Source organism: Gadus morhua, chromosome 13 (assembly GCF_902167405.1).
Source record: "Gadus morhua chromosome 13, gadMor3.0, whole genome shotgun sequence".
Taxonomy (NCBI): Eukaryota; Metazoa; Chordata; class Actinopteri; order Gadiformes; family Gadidae; genus Gadus; species Gadus morhua.
The window spans coordinates 13,166,994-13,182,958 of NC_044060.1; the positions used below are offsets into that span (position 1 = coordinate 13,166,994).

The 15,965-nt window shown below is 41.6% G+C and overlaps 1 protein-coding gene across 1 annotated transcript in view; it reads right to left on the minus strand.

The window, feature by feature from the left end:
- The window catches only part of suclg2 (succinate-CoA ligase GDP-forming subunit beta), a 69,387-nt gene extending 56,521 nt beyond the window's left edge, over positions 1-12,866 (minus strand). Inside the window, exon 1 of the mRNA XM_030374528.1 lies at positions 12,666-12,866. Within this exon, the coding sequence (XP_030230388.1) occupies positions 12,666-12,851 (186 nt within the window). The 5' untranslated portion in view covers positions 12,852-12,866. The remainder of the gene's footprint in view (positions 1-12,665) is intronic.
- Between the last annotated feature and the right edge of the window lie 3,099 nt (positions 12,867-15,965).

Genomic DNA, 15,965 nt, shown 5'->3' on the forward strand with positions numbered 1-15,965 from the left:
GCAACAAAATGGAGCCCGTTTGTGCTGCAGCAGGATTGCATTGTTCTCCCTCCTGCTCAGAACAAGCCTTCACTAGGAACCTGGCAGGAGAAATATAGAGAAACAAAATGGTCCTTTTTCGACTCTTCACTACCATAACTGCACTAACGATGGCCATGCTCTGGTCATTATTCATACAGTTCGGGTGTGCGGGTTCGCGTGTGTCATTATGTTTCCGGTTACATTTGGTTGCATGAACAAGGTACATGACATCATCCTACTGCATCAGTCGAGCAGTGTTCGACGCTGAGCAGAAGCATTGTGGTGCAGACTTCGCAAAGAGGAGAGCGGCGTTTAAATGATAATGCCTGTATCTGAACAACATCCACTCCGCTCCCAAAGCCGTCTGGTGTCCTACTTTGAACGCCGTTACGCGTGTGAACATAAGCTCAAACAAACATTCGCGATTGACCTCGCTTCAGGGCCTGGCGCTGTTGGCTTGTAAGGAAAAACAAAAAGCAACGGATATAAAAAGCATAACCTACCTCAACCATTCTCACACATTGCGAGGTGTTCCTTTTGTGAAAACAAATGGCAGTGTGACAGTGTCTCAGCAGAGGTGTGTGGGTATGTGCATCCTTGTTCAGCTCTTCCACACTGAGCTGTGCTCATCCCCTCGCCTGCTCCTTCATGTCCACTTTGCCTTAGCTGAACAACCATCAACGGCAGCATGGAGGAATGCATGCACGTTGCCTTTCAGTAGTGTATACAAAAAACACATCTTCTGCCCGTCTCTCCCAACTCCCCACGATATCAATTGAATGCGTTTGAAAATGAGCAGGACAGGCATGGGTTTTCCTCCTCTGCTCAGAGTACCTGGACTGCTTTGTCGAATAGCTGGAATTGGCTTGACCAATATGTATTATTGATTTCAAAGATTATCTAAAGGAAAAGCTTGTCGTCATTGCTGTCTGCATTTGAATAACCGGACTGCTTCCCATTCTGTGCATGTTGTTGTTGCTGCTTTTGCCATTCCGTTGTGTGCCAACCTCTTGGCCAGGGCCGAGGTCGCCGTAACTTTGTGGCAAAAGTTTTATTTTTAACCAGCATGCAGCTGAGTCCCCAACAGGGTCCCTTGATGCTAATATCTCGTTGAATCACGTGCTTTGATGGCCAATCCCGTGTCATGTAACCCCCGCTGCTTTTGCCATTCCGTTGTGTGCCAACCGGTACCGGTCCGTGGGTCACTTGGTACCGGTCCGCAGAGAAAGATTATTATTTTTTTTATTTTTTTTTTTATTTTTTTTATTCACTTCGCAATACTGTCACTCTTTTACATGCCATAAGTCTATATGCAGTTGTTAGATTGCATATAACATGTTTGCATTTTTGGCAACCTCTGCGCAACATAACCCAAGTCTATATGCAGTTGTTAGATTGCATATAACATGTTTGCATTTTTTGCAACCTCTGAGCAATATAACCCAACCACACCCCCCCCCCCTTGATGCTGAAAAGGTTGTGGACCGCTGATGTAGGGGACTATAAAGAGCGGTGCTAGCCTAAATAAGTATTCATCACGTCTGTACAGCATGGTGAACTCAAGAGATGAGGAACAAAAATTAATAATTTTTTTGTGGAAAAAGTGACAGAAGACACAGACTATCACATTTTCTAAAGTTAAGTGGACCGCCAATTACAGCTTTGTTCTACCCACAAGCTTATGTCTCCGTCTTCAATATGTTCCAACTATATTTACTCATCACAGGCTCCCCAGTCACAATCCATTTTTCTCTATCCACATGAATCCACACATTATCCGGCTATAGAGATTTATATTCATAAATCCAAAGTGGCAATTGGAATACATTCCTCACCTGCTGACCCCGGTCAGCCATGGGTTCAAAGAAGAAGCGACGGTAACAAGGAGCTTAAAGACCATGCGGATGCTTCCTTAAATAGGAACAGGGGCTGCTGAGGGAGGGAGTCAAGCTCGGCCTGCGGGGTCCCTCCAGGCAGCCACAGACACCTTGGGCTGAACAACACTGGAGTAGGAGGCACCCAGGGCACTTTTACACAGCTTTGCACCACCATCCATAGACTAATGATGTTCTGCAGAGGAGGTCTTATGGGGCTTCAAAAACAATGCTTCTGCCGATAACTGCCACTCTCCTAGCCGTAATTGTACCGTTTCAGCCTATACTTTTTGAATCATTTTTTTTATTTGTTTTGTTATGTTGGAATGGCTTACTTCTTGTCGGTATGCAGCCAATTTTCTTCCATTTAAAAAAGTAATAAAAAACTTACAACTTGCCGTTAAACATTTCAAAAGGAGCAGTTGTGCAAGCTTATATAGGGGATCACAGTCTGATCCGCATGTGGCAAACTAAACATCGTCTTGGTTTGGCCAGAAAATGGAACAAAAATAATATCACAACACAAAATGAAGCCATTTGTTTGCACACTCAGCTGACACCGTAAACAGGCTTAATGGAAGCCAACTCAAAGCTACTACTGTCGCGTGAAAACACTCCACTGCCTAGCGAGTATAAAGTGTAACCTGAGGAATGCCCTGCTAATGGTTGCTCCCACACGCCCATCGTCGCTCTGGGTTGTTTCAGGCACAGAGGACCGGCCATGCGGTGGCGGGGTCCTCGACAGCAGCGGAACCAGGCAAGCGCTCGCTGTCTGCGCTCCGTGAGAGAGCTGTAAGTGGCGGATGCCAGCGAGTCTGCCAGGGTGGCGTTCCGGCAGCCAGACAGAGCTCCCCTCCCAGGAGATCATCTCTCTACAGTAATTATCTTCATCAGTGCTCTGGAGACTACCCTGCCCAGTGCAATCTAACTACTGCTCCAGTTAAGCCCTGCACACACACACACACACACACACACACACACACACACACACACACACACACACACACACACACACACACACACACACACACACACACACACACACACACACACACACACACACACGCAGGACCTATCTCAAGAGCATTTCAAATTTGATGGGGGGGAAATCCTTAAATACAACCTTTTTCCACTACTAAAAGGAAGTTATGGGCAGGTGAGGGCAGACCTCATATCCTGTAAACCGTAAAAGCCAAATCCACCTCAGTGGATTATCATGAACAACAAAAGGCAAGAAGTGAAGTCAGCTGCAATTATAGATGGATCATCTTAGAAGTCAGAAATATGCATCATCAAGCATCAACTCTCATCATCCTGTGCTTTGCATATTTTGTTCAAGTTGATGGTTCTACTGTATATTCATTCATAAATTACAACATTTGCATCTGCAAATGAGACATTCAGGAACGTGAACAGCTTGATCTGCAAACATTTTAATGTGAAGAATGTAGCTAGGTCATCGAAGGGAAATACAACTGTGTGTATTTTGCAGAGTCTTTGGTTTGCCATTTTCTCATCCTGATTGCTATTGTACACTGTATATTTGTCCGGGATGCAGGCCACTGTGCAGATAAATTCCCCCTTGCCAATTATAATGAGGTTGTTTCAACCTAGCCTGGAGGTTCCGATACTGCAAGCAAAATTTGAATCATTCTCCAATATAGACAGAATTATGTGTCACTGCATGTAAACTCGATAGAAATTTAAATTACTTTCTTGTGGTTTGCCATAGAACCTCAGTGCCAAATATTTTTGACATTGTTTTCGTAACGTAAACAGATAAATAAATGCCATTGCAGTTCATCGTTATCAATCAATCTGCTCTCAATATAAATATTAACATCATCTCCCCGCCACAATTTTGAAGCAGTAATCAGTGTTGTAAACATTACCATATAATCAACAACACCCACCAGGACAGGCTGAAGGTTTAGATGGCCTCAAGTCTTTGATAGTTAAGGACATGAAGTTTCAGATGCTATTGAATATTAAAGGATCCTTTAGGGCAGGGCTTGGAGTGTCATTGATGTGCTCTATTGTCTTGATTGTGAGCTAGTAACTCTGAAAGTCCTTTGATCGTCCTTTTCCAAGCATTCTACTTCTCCGTAGTATCGGGTTCTCTCGCTTAATCTGTCCAATAGCAAGTGTTTAAACTGAAGGTCAATACTGACTCAAGCGATTGCAAAAGGACCTGAGGACAATCAGTGCATACCAAAGCCTGCCTAACCTACACATCAGTAAAGGAGCGTCATCAGCAGATATCGTCTTGGAAAATAAACAAAACATGGTCATTACCACATCATCAACAAGAAGGCATCAATATGATTATATATCATACATTTTTAGAGGATTACAAAGCCCAACAGAGAAAAAGTACAACGGAAGGACACGAGCAATGGCATTGGCATAAAGATGATGAAACACAAGACAATAATACATAGCACAACAAAGTACATAGCCAATATGGCATACGCCTCCACATTGGGAAAATGAGGTGGCCTACACCGCCAACAGCTTACAGAACGGCTGATTTGACGTGTAGGGATAACACCAGGCCATAATGGGACTACGCGTGTATGAACTGACTTGCATATAAATGAATGTGTTATGTGTTCAGAAGTGACGTCCTGCCCTACGATGCCCTACATTTATATTGTAGGCAATGGCATATTATAAACTTTTGCACTGAAAAGACCAAACTTAAAATTAACGACCCTTACCAGAGAACAATGCATCAGATGGTGGGAACATTTGCTTAAAACAAAATGGCCTGAAAGGGTTTCGATATAAACAATGAAGCAGAAGGGTGCACTCGATTGTATGGAGCAGATTGCATTTCTATGTTGCGTAAAATCAAAAGCACTCCCTTCTCTTTGCTGGGCTCTACACCTTAGGCCTGGCAGCAAACAACACCTTGATATTATTTATTACAAGAACCATATGACTGGGATGATCTCATTTTGAGGTTCTTTGTTGACAGAAGGAAGGAGCCTGACATGATAAAATCAACATAACACCAAATTAAATAACTTGTCACGATGAAGGAAATAGTGTTTATTCTAATATAATCATCTCAATAAAAATAAATATAATACAAACACAAAATTATAAATAACATTTATTTTAATTGATGAGGATAATTATATAGGTATAAACACAGCAACCGGCAGTTGTAGATAATATACCTAATACAATAGTTATAAGTTTGAAACCCTCAGCACACTGGTTAAAGCAGGGCCGGGGCAGGTCCTCCCAGAGCTCTCCCAGTAAACCGTCCTTCTAACCCAAAGGCACGCGGAGGGCAGACGGTGCTGTGGCAGCAGCTGCATCAGGTTGCCAAGTCCTCGTCACAGATGCAGTGATGGAGGGGACGCGGAACGCCAGTGCTCCCCAGGCGTCTCTCTGACCGGTCCATATGGTACCCAGCAAGGCAGCATTCCCCCATTGGGACCAGAGAAGCACAAAAAATTGTGCAGACTCATTTGGGAGCTGAACCCCACAATGTCACCCAAGGCGGGGAGGTCTTCTGAGGGAGTTTATGTTCAACCCTAGCGCTTTGCAAAGTTAAGCTATAAGGCTGACCAAAAAAACATAGCTTTTGCCGTTTGCCCTTTAGTTAACCCAGAGACGGAATCGATATACACCGGGTAATTTAAAGCAGTTGTCTTTTTCTACTATGAGAACGTGGAACAATGTCAAACAGTCACCAGAGGACGCCGTAGTAGTAGTGGCTGCAGGGGAAATTTATTAGGGTCGTAAGCCTTCACTAAGAGGGAAAAGGTTGCAAAGCAGGCAATCACCTTTAATCAGACCCATAAACGACACCTAGTCGATGCCAAGATGCTCGTCAATGTATCGCTCAAACACAAGGAAGCGCTGATAACAAGGGTCCAAAGATTCACCCGTTTCTTTTGTAAAAGGGGAGCCAGACAGGCCATCACTAACAGAAGGAAAGTTACAACATTGCCTTTTTGGCAGTTGCCGGCATGAAGGTATTATCATCTCTATCCATAGCTGGCTTTATCAGCCTTATAACCAAGCCATGAAATATATGTTATTCAAAGGGGGTTTATAGGCAGCCAATAGCAATGCTGCCAGCACACCAGTGGTGTATTGGCAGAGGGAGGAGCTGGAGAGCCTTCAGACTCTACTTCTGCTTCATGACCAAATCAATACACTACAGGTCATGTCAAGAAGAATCAATGTAATTTGCACAAAAAACAGTGGGTCATTATAAGTGCTTAGGTACAGTATTTGACCATTTATGATTATAGAGAAGCCGACACTCATGTAATGAAAGGCTGTGTTGAAGATGTACAGGCCAGAATGCACAGGCTCCTATAGGGGTTAGCAATGTTAGCCGATTATTAGTAGAGTCATTCCATAAGCAAAACCAAAATCTCAATGAGTTGATTTCGATAAATTCTTTAAAGGATTATTGTAAATCTGAAAAAATATTGTTGGTTGTTTGAACAGAAATATTGATTATATTATACTGTGGGTTTATTATCATTTACTGCCACTCATTCTGAGTTATTTTTTGCTCTTGCTTTTTGACTCCAAACAAGACTCAATGGAGTGGTCACAACTCCAGGGCCAGTGGATAACGAATTCTCTCTTTAAAGTTTTTTTCTGTTGAATGAATGAACGAATGGCCTATACTAAACAGCTATAATCATGTGCTAGTGGGTCTAAAATCCTCATTACTAGTCAATGGCAAGAACCTTTTTCCTGTGTGATGACACTATACAATTAGTGACGACAAATGGCTCCAGAGTTAATTAACCAGAATGCTCCTTGAGGGGAATTATCAAATATTAAAGAAATTAGCTGAATCGCCAGTTCACCAATTGCAAGTAATTGATTTTTTCCTCTTTCAGGACCACAACTTACCATCTGCATGCGGCCCTAAAATGGGGATTTAAAGCCGTGACACTTGCATGAGCAGAGCGTAGAGCATGAGGCACTCCTGCATCTAAGAGCCACTTTAAAAATCATTGCCATCTGATTGGAATTGGAAGGTTTTTCATCCAATTCGGCGGCAGTTTGCTACTTAGCGTGAACTCATAAAGAAAGTGTTGTTCATTTGGATGCGTGCGCTGTATCGTTAACTATGTTAGAGGTGACACATGGTGAAGGGAAGGCAAAGAGGCATAGTTAATGTGGCTGTTACGTAAAAAAAACAGGCCAGTATGAATCACAACCAAGCTAAGCCATGTAGAGGCATCACACGCTGTGAAGCAGAAATAGGCTAATTCCAATAACCATCAGGGCAGAATAAAAACCAGACTGATAGTCTTCTTTAATTAATGAACTAATTTAGTGTTGACAAGAGAACATCTCTCCTCTGTCCTTAGCCTCTGCATTGCCCAAATGGCTCTCAAAATGAAGAGAAACGATAATGATACGGTGTACGTCCCCCAGTGCAAATTCTTACAGAACCATTTTTAAGTGATGGGTTAAAAGAGCATGACGACTATTTTGCCAGAGGATAGCATAGCGCAAGACTAACCGACTGCATTTGAAGTCAGCTCTACCTCGAAAGGCATCAAGATTAATTATACTTTCTGATGTAGCACTTTAGCAAAGTCCCAGAAGGTAAACATTGTGGCAAAGGTATAAAATAAAGTCAATCTCGTGTGAAAGTGAAATAAAAAGCCATCAATCATTTACCAGATGAATTGACCAGATTTTCCAGTGACATTGAAGATAAATGTATAAATGCTTCTATGACTTGCCAGTACAATTCAAAGTTATGCTGCTTAACTCATTTCAAGGAGGATGGGTGTAGGACACTCCAGCATGAAGCCTTTACTAGACAAGGTGAGAGAAACGGCATACCTGTCTCTAATAGCCTGGGCTCAAGTGAGGAGCAGTGGAGCATGGCTTCAGGATTTAGATTGGCAAGATTTGCATCCTTGGCAAGCCTAATCCACCCCCAGACTGCCGAGAGAGAGAAAACAGCAACTGTTGGGTCTCCACAGATAGGGGCTTTATTAATTAGCATACTTAATAAGACAGAGTCTTATTTGAAGGTGTCAGGGCAAAACGCGAGATAACGCCACGGAGCTGCAACAGAAGCAGCTCTGACAACATTCTCTGACAACATTCACATACACATGTCAGGCATTTATATCTAATTATATGCAATTTAAAATAGGACCTATGATCCAACGTGTGCCGATTAGTTGAAGGTCAAATATTTTGCGAGTAAACGCTTATGATTATTTTTAATCAAGTCTTTTTTTATTGTATGCAGATTTTATACGGTATGCTGAAGTCCATAAAATGATGACAATTATTTCCCCAATGCTTTGCTCTTCCAATGGATCATTGCTTGTTTTGCGGTATGTTTATTCGTGTCGGAGGTCTCTTCCACCACCACTGTAAACTAGTATAACAACAACGGTACACATAATGCAAAGACATCAAAATGGAAGTTGTTACAAAAGATGCTAGCAAGAAGAAAAAAGGCATTGACTATGGCATCTTTTCAAACTGGAACAATAAGAATATACCTTCTGAAATAACATGATAATTTATTCGCTGTGCCGCAATTCAGCATGACTAGATTTTCTTCCTTATGAAGAGGAACAACAACAGTGCAGGAGGCTGCTAGGAGGTTGTACACTCATTCCACTTTATAGACTTTGCCAAGTCTTGCTAATGACTGCAGCTCTTTTAAATTATTGAAAAAGTCTAAACACACCTCACACGCTACAGAAACGGCCATTAACCTTAGTGAAACGATATTCAAATCCAGTTAGGGCTAACTCGGTCCCCAGTATCCCTTGCAGGGGTTGGGGATGTAAATGTGTTCACGGGGAGACAGATGGGGGAGCCGCCCATCGTTTGAAGTTCCAGCTAAAGAACCCCCAACACCCTCCCACCCTGTCCTGTAAAATATTCAGTTAGTCTGACAGAGCCGCTGTTTGTCCTCCCCCCACTGTTCCCCCCTGCGTGACACGCTGGGCTGTGGCAGTGGCTGCCGGGCCACTACTGTGCACCTCACTTTTGCAGGCGAGTGAAAAAAAATGAAAGAAAGTAGAAGTTTGCGAATGTTTACAAATTTAGCACGACGCAGTGACAGTGAAAAACAGCCCTGGGATTATCTCACTGAGCAGACAAGAGTGAAAGAGATTTGATTTATGAAGGGGAGTTGGGGGGGGGGGGGGGAGAAGAACAAGAAAAAAATATAGAAACTCCGTCCCACGCTCTGGCCCTGAAGAGCTTCCCTGCTGCAGGACCGTACGAAATAGCATGATGTTCCCCCCCATTGTTATTGATAAATCTGTGCAAATTGAATTCCCAGCAGAGTTGTGATGACGCCAGAGCCGATGTGAATCTTTTGTGGAGATACCTGCCTGTCAATCAGCAAAGGGCTCTGATACTGTGCCACAGACCAGAGAGAATCCCCAATCATTACTCTTATCACCTGGGAAACAGACCCCCAAAAATAGAGAGCTATGGAGGGGAAAAAAGAGGGCAACAGAAAGTCTTTAAACGCCTAAGTGTGTGTATGTTGATTGTGTGTCTCAGAGAAAAATAACACGCAAAATTTGAAGTTGTGCACGAGTTTACCAACTGACGACAGGTAGGGTGTGTGCGTGTGTGCGCGCGTGTTTGCGTGCGTGCATTGCATGCAACACTGAGTAAAACGATCAATTGTTGAGAGCGCTGGCAGACAGCCAGGTGGCTGCAGAATGTGCCGAGCCCCGCATGTTGATGAAGGGTGAACAGTAGTTCAGGAGACTACCGGAATAAATGGACTTCTGGCTTGAGAGCCAGTTCTACAACCAAGCTCATTTCTCTTACAAGTCATCGTTGAAGAGTAAAACGTCCAAGCTAATTTAACAAATCAATAAGGCAGAGATCAATTGGCCGATGGAAATACATTTGTATGGTGCGACCGCGGCAGTAAGGGGCCGTCACAATCTTTACTCGGAAAGAACGTTCCGTCAGGAAGATCGTGACCATGTGATCCAATATTCGAACAGTGTTCCTGAAGGATGCACTACAAATAAAAGCAATAAGTGCGTACATCACAGCCTCAGTCTGAGTAAAGAATAAACCACAGCAAACATTACAAAGTTTCTGCAAATCATTTGAACTGAGTCAATTTTTGGCTCAGACAATCGGGAGAAAGATAATCAATAATGTAAAGGATGTCATCCGTTCAATATTCTGAAATTTTCCTTTATAGCCCAAGGACATTCAAATAAGTTAAAATAAGAAATATTACCAGTATTACACATTTAATCATGGCTGGCCGGGCTCGGCGCTACAGGCTTGAAGCACTATACAACATGCTGTTGTATAGTGATTAACTTTGATGATAGTATAACTGTGACACATATGTAAAGACGCAAAGGCCTGCTAGGCATTAGCGCTGGGCCATCAACAACAGGCTTTTACACGGCTTCAAGCTAAATGGAATTGTCTGAAACGAAAGAAAGAACAATACTAAATGGCAGTTGTTCTATGGATAATTTGTCAATTGAGAAATAAGATTCATGAGTGCGTTCACAGCAGCCAAAAACACAATGCTGAAGCTGCACAACTAATAAAATAAAAATACAATGTAATCTTATGTAGGTCCCACTTAAAACTGTGATAAATTACTCAATGGACAATGTAGAATAATGCAGCCGAATATTATTTATAATCTTAAACAATAAAAAACATGCTATTTGACAATTTCTGCTTACATAGTCAACTAGCAAGTTATTGCACTTTAATCCAGATTATGTTGGCACAGAGACAGCCATTGCTTTGCTCATCAATTGTTGGATTGGTTCCACAACACTTCCACGGAAAAATGACCATGGAAAATACCTTTATATTATTTCCATCCATCCATCCATCCATCCATCCATCCATCCATCCATCCATCCATCCATCCATCCATCCATCCATCCATCCATCCATCCATCCATCCATCCATATCTTTATTTGAGATCCTGAAGAGATAAGCTGTGGTTTTCACCTCTCCAGCTCTTGGAGTATGTAGGCAAGAAGGCTAAAGCTAGACCACCATTAGCAAAAAATTTTGACAATGTGAACTAATGAAATGTAGAATCATACTGCAACTCTTAACTAAAGCAAATTAATGATGGATGACAAGAGGGGAAAAATGCAAACAAAAGTGAAGCAAAACAGCAGTTCCCTGTGAATCACTATACGCACACATGACCCTGAACTATAGAGTTCAGTTCTAACGACCTATTAGCCTTTGTGTTTTCGATAGGTAACCTAATAATCAATGCTGCCGTGTTAACTATTGTGAATGATGTAGCTGATGTGTTTTTAGTTTGATGTTAGCCAGTTTGATGTTAGACATTTGCCTTGCTTCCTAGAAAGCCACTTTGGCATCTTAAAACTCAATCCCTACTTGAAATCATCTTAATTTGAGACACGCAAATATCAAACTCAAATCACTGCGATTACAAAATACATTTTGCATTAGGTCTAATTAATTGACTCTCACGTTGAATAGGTTAAGAGAGATAATGTGAACTTAATTGTTTTGAGTTTGTTTATTAGCTAAGTGTACTGATGAGGGGTAGGCTATCGGGAGAAGGATTAATAATTCTGTATATTAATTCAACACGCTCAATTTACAACACACACAGCTGCATCAGCACGATGCCTTATATTTGTAGAATAATATTGTTTTAAACAGAGCAAAGCACGCAGTGCAAATCATGGCAGTTCTGTTAGCTTCAGGTTACTTAAGTCTATTTTGAAAATAATTTAAATGATTTTCTGTCCAGAGAAGGCTATGTGCTTTGGACTTAAAGTCTACATCTATGTAAAATATTAACTAAACAAAGGTCGAACACAGTGGCCGACCACTGCTCTAGTAGCTTGAGTTACTTGTAGCTACAGTTGTATCTTTGTCATTTTCAGAAAACCGTTATTGTCTGAGATTTTCCCATGAGGAGGAATAAAAGTGGACCACAAAACTATTAGAGAAAAATACCCTGTATGGATCGATGAATGGACGCTTTGTATTCTTGAGAAAAAAAAAATTCAGATATGTTATCTCTGGCATGAATAATATCTTCAGTACCAAAGTTCCATAGTAAAGGTTTAAATGAGACCCAACAAACTAACCCGAAGGCACAGGAGGTGATCAGGTAAAGAATATGGGAGAAACCAAAAGCCCACTTCAGCTTGTTTGCATTGTCAATACTCCACATAGTTTAGTTTAGCCAGCTCCACCGCTAGTACTAACAGCTCAGACAACATTGATTGCATTAAAAAATGCAAGCGTTACTTCAACTATCCAGGAACATCATGGAGATAATAGATCAAATAAACGCTAGATCAACATTGGGATCAAAGTGCAATGCTTTGTCAACCTTTACACTATGGGCTTATCACCAACACCGTTATCTGTTGAGAGGGTAACGTTAGCGAGGTCAGGACTTACATGGCATGAATGGTTTTTCAGAGATAATGTTTTAAGCTAAAACATACAAATGTTGCAACATGAACAGGGACTAAAAAAACGAGACGTCTGATTATTAAATACAACTCATAGATCCTCAATACAACATCATTCTGTACAATACTACTACTCGCTCATTCGTGTTGCAATCACCTCTGCCAGCAAACTTGCACCATAAACTTTGATCTGTCAAACACTACCAGGTAGCTTGCCGACACGTTTTACTAACGTAAGGACAAGGACAACGAAAAGGAACAACAGGATACGCGACTGACGGGTATAGGACAAACTCGCAATATTGTAAATCATGTTAGTACCTTGAATTTGTCTAGGAAAAGATGTTTTGAGCTTGATAATTGCAGTCCTCTTAGGGCAGCCTGAGAAACCATGGAAGCCGCCATGTTGACACGAAGGACGGAAGTGAAAATGACGTCAGAGCCATGTGTTCGTAACTCGTAGCGCCTATACGTCTTTAACGCGTTGACGTTACTGAAAATTATCATATATGGATAAACTATCTGTCCGACCCGGATATTTCGTTGAATAATACATATACATAAAGTTAAAAAGAAAAAGACAAAAAAAAGTGTGAATGCTTTTTATATTTCTAAGGATCTCTGTGCTTGACAACGTCTAAGGTCATTTCATTTTGGATGTCATTATTATGCACAATATGTATTATTTTATATGAAATGAATATGAATATGATCTATTATATATATGTATTATTTTCAGTGGATGTGTGTGTGTGTGTGTGTGTGTGTGTGTGTGTGTGTGTGTGTGTGTGTGTGTGTGTGTGTGTGTGTGTGTGTGTGTGTGTGTGTGTGTGTGTGTGTTTATAATGTAATAATAATAATAATAATACATTTAATTTAGAGGCGACTTTCAAGGCACCCAAGGTCACCTTACAGAGCATAAAGTTATCATAAAACGTTTAAAAACAAGACATTGTGGAAAAATAATAATAATAAATAAATAAATAAAACAAAAACAAGACAAAACAATCAAGACAGTGATCAGTTAGACGTTGTGTGCGAGTTTGAACAGGTGAGTTTTGAGTTGTGACTTGAAGGTTGTAATGGTGTCTGACTGTTTTATGTGTGGGGGGAGGGAGTTCCAGAGCCTACCCAATGTAGGACTACTTGATGTTCTTAATTAATTTGAGCATGTTTACGACACCCCCCAGCACCCCCCCATTCCTCCCGTAACTCCTACTTAACCCATCATCCTCATCATCCTCATCATCCTCATCATCCTCATCATCATCATCATCATAAAACAACCAATGTAATCACCTTATTTCAGCCGCAAGCTGTATAAATATCCCATTATTCAAATGTTCACATCAGCAGCGGCAAACACTGTGAAATGCAAGTTAATTTACAGTATAATATAGCCTATACTGAACGACTGCACATCAAGGTCTAGGGTGGTTCAAGCCCACGCCAACAAATATTCATCAGACAGCCACACAGGCTGGATCCACATGCATGACCTTGTGAGTGCAGAAAAGCCGCCACTGTTCTCAGCAGAGGGGCGACGGCACAGCGAGGCAGACGAGAGAGGTAGACAGCGTGGGATGGAGTAGCGGCTGATCTTGACTGAATAGCTAAATAGTCCACTCACACTGTCCTCCAGAGCCCTCATTACACGCTGCATCTTGAAAGGGCAGAGAGGGCAAAGTGATCATAAAAAGCAGTGATTATGACAGAGGGGAAGGGCAAGAGAGAGAGAGGGAGAGAGAGAGAGAGGGAGGGAGAGAGAGAGGGAGAAGGAAAGCGAGAAGGGGGGGGAGAGAGAGAGAGAGAGAGAGAGAGAGAGAGAGAGAGAGAGAGAGAGAGGGAGAGTGATAGGGAGAGAGAGAGAGAGAGAGAGAGAGAGAGAGAGAGAGAGAGAGAGAGAGAGAAAGAGAGAGCGAGAGAGAGAGAGAGAGAGAGAGAGAGAGAGAGAGAGAGAGAGAGAGAGCGGGAGAAGTAGAGAGAGAGGCTTGGAGTATGACAGAGACGGAGGAAGAGGGAGGGAAAGGGAGAGAGAGGGAGGGAGAGAGGGAGCCACTTTTTGAGAGAAGGAGAGATAGAAGGAGAGAGGGAAAGAGAGAGGGAGGGAGATGGACGTTTGAGAAGGATAGAGTGGGAGAGAGAGATGAGAGACACCCTGTTTGAATCTGACCCTTCCATGATGGGAGGAGGAGACACGTGTGCAGCTGGAGTGTCATGATTTTATTCTCTTTTATTTATTCTTCTGCTTTTGAAGATTAAAAAGAAGCGTTGGTTTTCCAACATATTTTTGGGTAGACCACAGCTCATGTTCCTACACCAATTTTCCTCACATCCATGTTTCCATTTCTCCTTTCGCAGTCCTCGCCCCTGTTTCGAGCGTTCCCCAGTTGGGTATCCATATTAAAAGGAAATTTATATTCAACCCAGCCCGAGCTGTGTGGTCACAGATTCTGGGTAAACATATGCTTTGTCTCCTTGTGTGATGGAATGCTTGAATTTAATGTTTTAAAATGTGAACACAACTGCTGAACAGGATGACTGACATTATTCAGCAAAACATTCACAGACGGATTCTGACAAGACTACCGGAATATCAATGTAATTTCTGAAAATCTGCATTTATTATTCTTCATGCATTTCTTTTCATATTACACTTCTCACATTTAATATTTTACATAAAACCTTCAGAATGATAGCAAATGTTTCTCAACAGGCCTCTGTAATAAAAGATGAACTAAACATGAATCTCATTAATTTTTCTGAATTTGCAGTCACATGAATTTCACTCAAATATAGGAATGAAACAAGTAGATCAAAGATATAATATTGTTTTAAATATTATTTCCTGGCTAGGCAGATTATTATTAGTGTAATTAAGTTGGTTATTGATCAATTTCTCTTTTTTATTTTGTGAAAAATATAATTTCAATATATCCAAATCATAAAGCTGATTTTATCAGATTTATTTATTTATTTCTATTCTATTCTATTACTTCAATTTTCACAAACCTATGATTTAGTTTTTCACTGTGTGTGAATGTTCAGAATATAATGTGTTTTTCCTCAATGAACCACACACTCCTACTCAGCGTGCCAGAAGTAGTTTGAATGTTAGAAGAACCACAGTTCCCAGAAGGTCTTGAGGTTAGCTTGCTCACAGTAAAGTTGCAGGGTGCTAAACTAACAACCCACAGAGCTCAGTTTGTGGCATTCCCTCAGCATCTGGACAACAATCTCTTATTCTCTCTCTCTCTCTCTCTCTCTCTGTATCTCTCTCTCTCTCTGTCTCTCTCTCTCTGACACTCTCTCGCTATAATTTCTACATTTTTTTATCCCTATTGACCGTCTCTCTATTTTCAAGGGTGTTTGTGTGTGTGTGTGTGTGTGTGTGTGTGTGTGTGTGTGTGTGTGTGTGTGTGTGTGTGTGTGTGTGTGTGTGTGTGTGTGTGTGTGTGTGTGTGTGTGTGTGTGTCTGTGTGTGTGTGTTTATGTGTGTGTGTGTGTGTGTGTGTGTGTGTGTGTGTGTGTGTGTGTGTGTGTGTGTGTGTGTGTGTGTGTGTGTGTGTGTGTTTATGTGTGTGTGTTTGAGTGAGTGAGTGAGTGAGTGAGTGAGTGAGT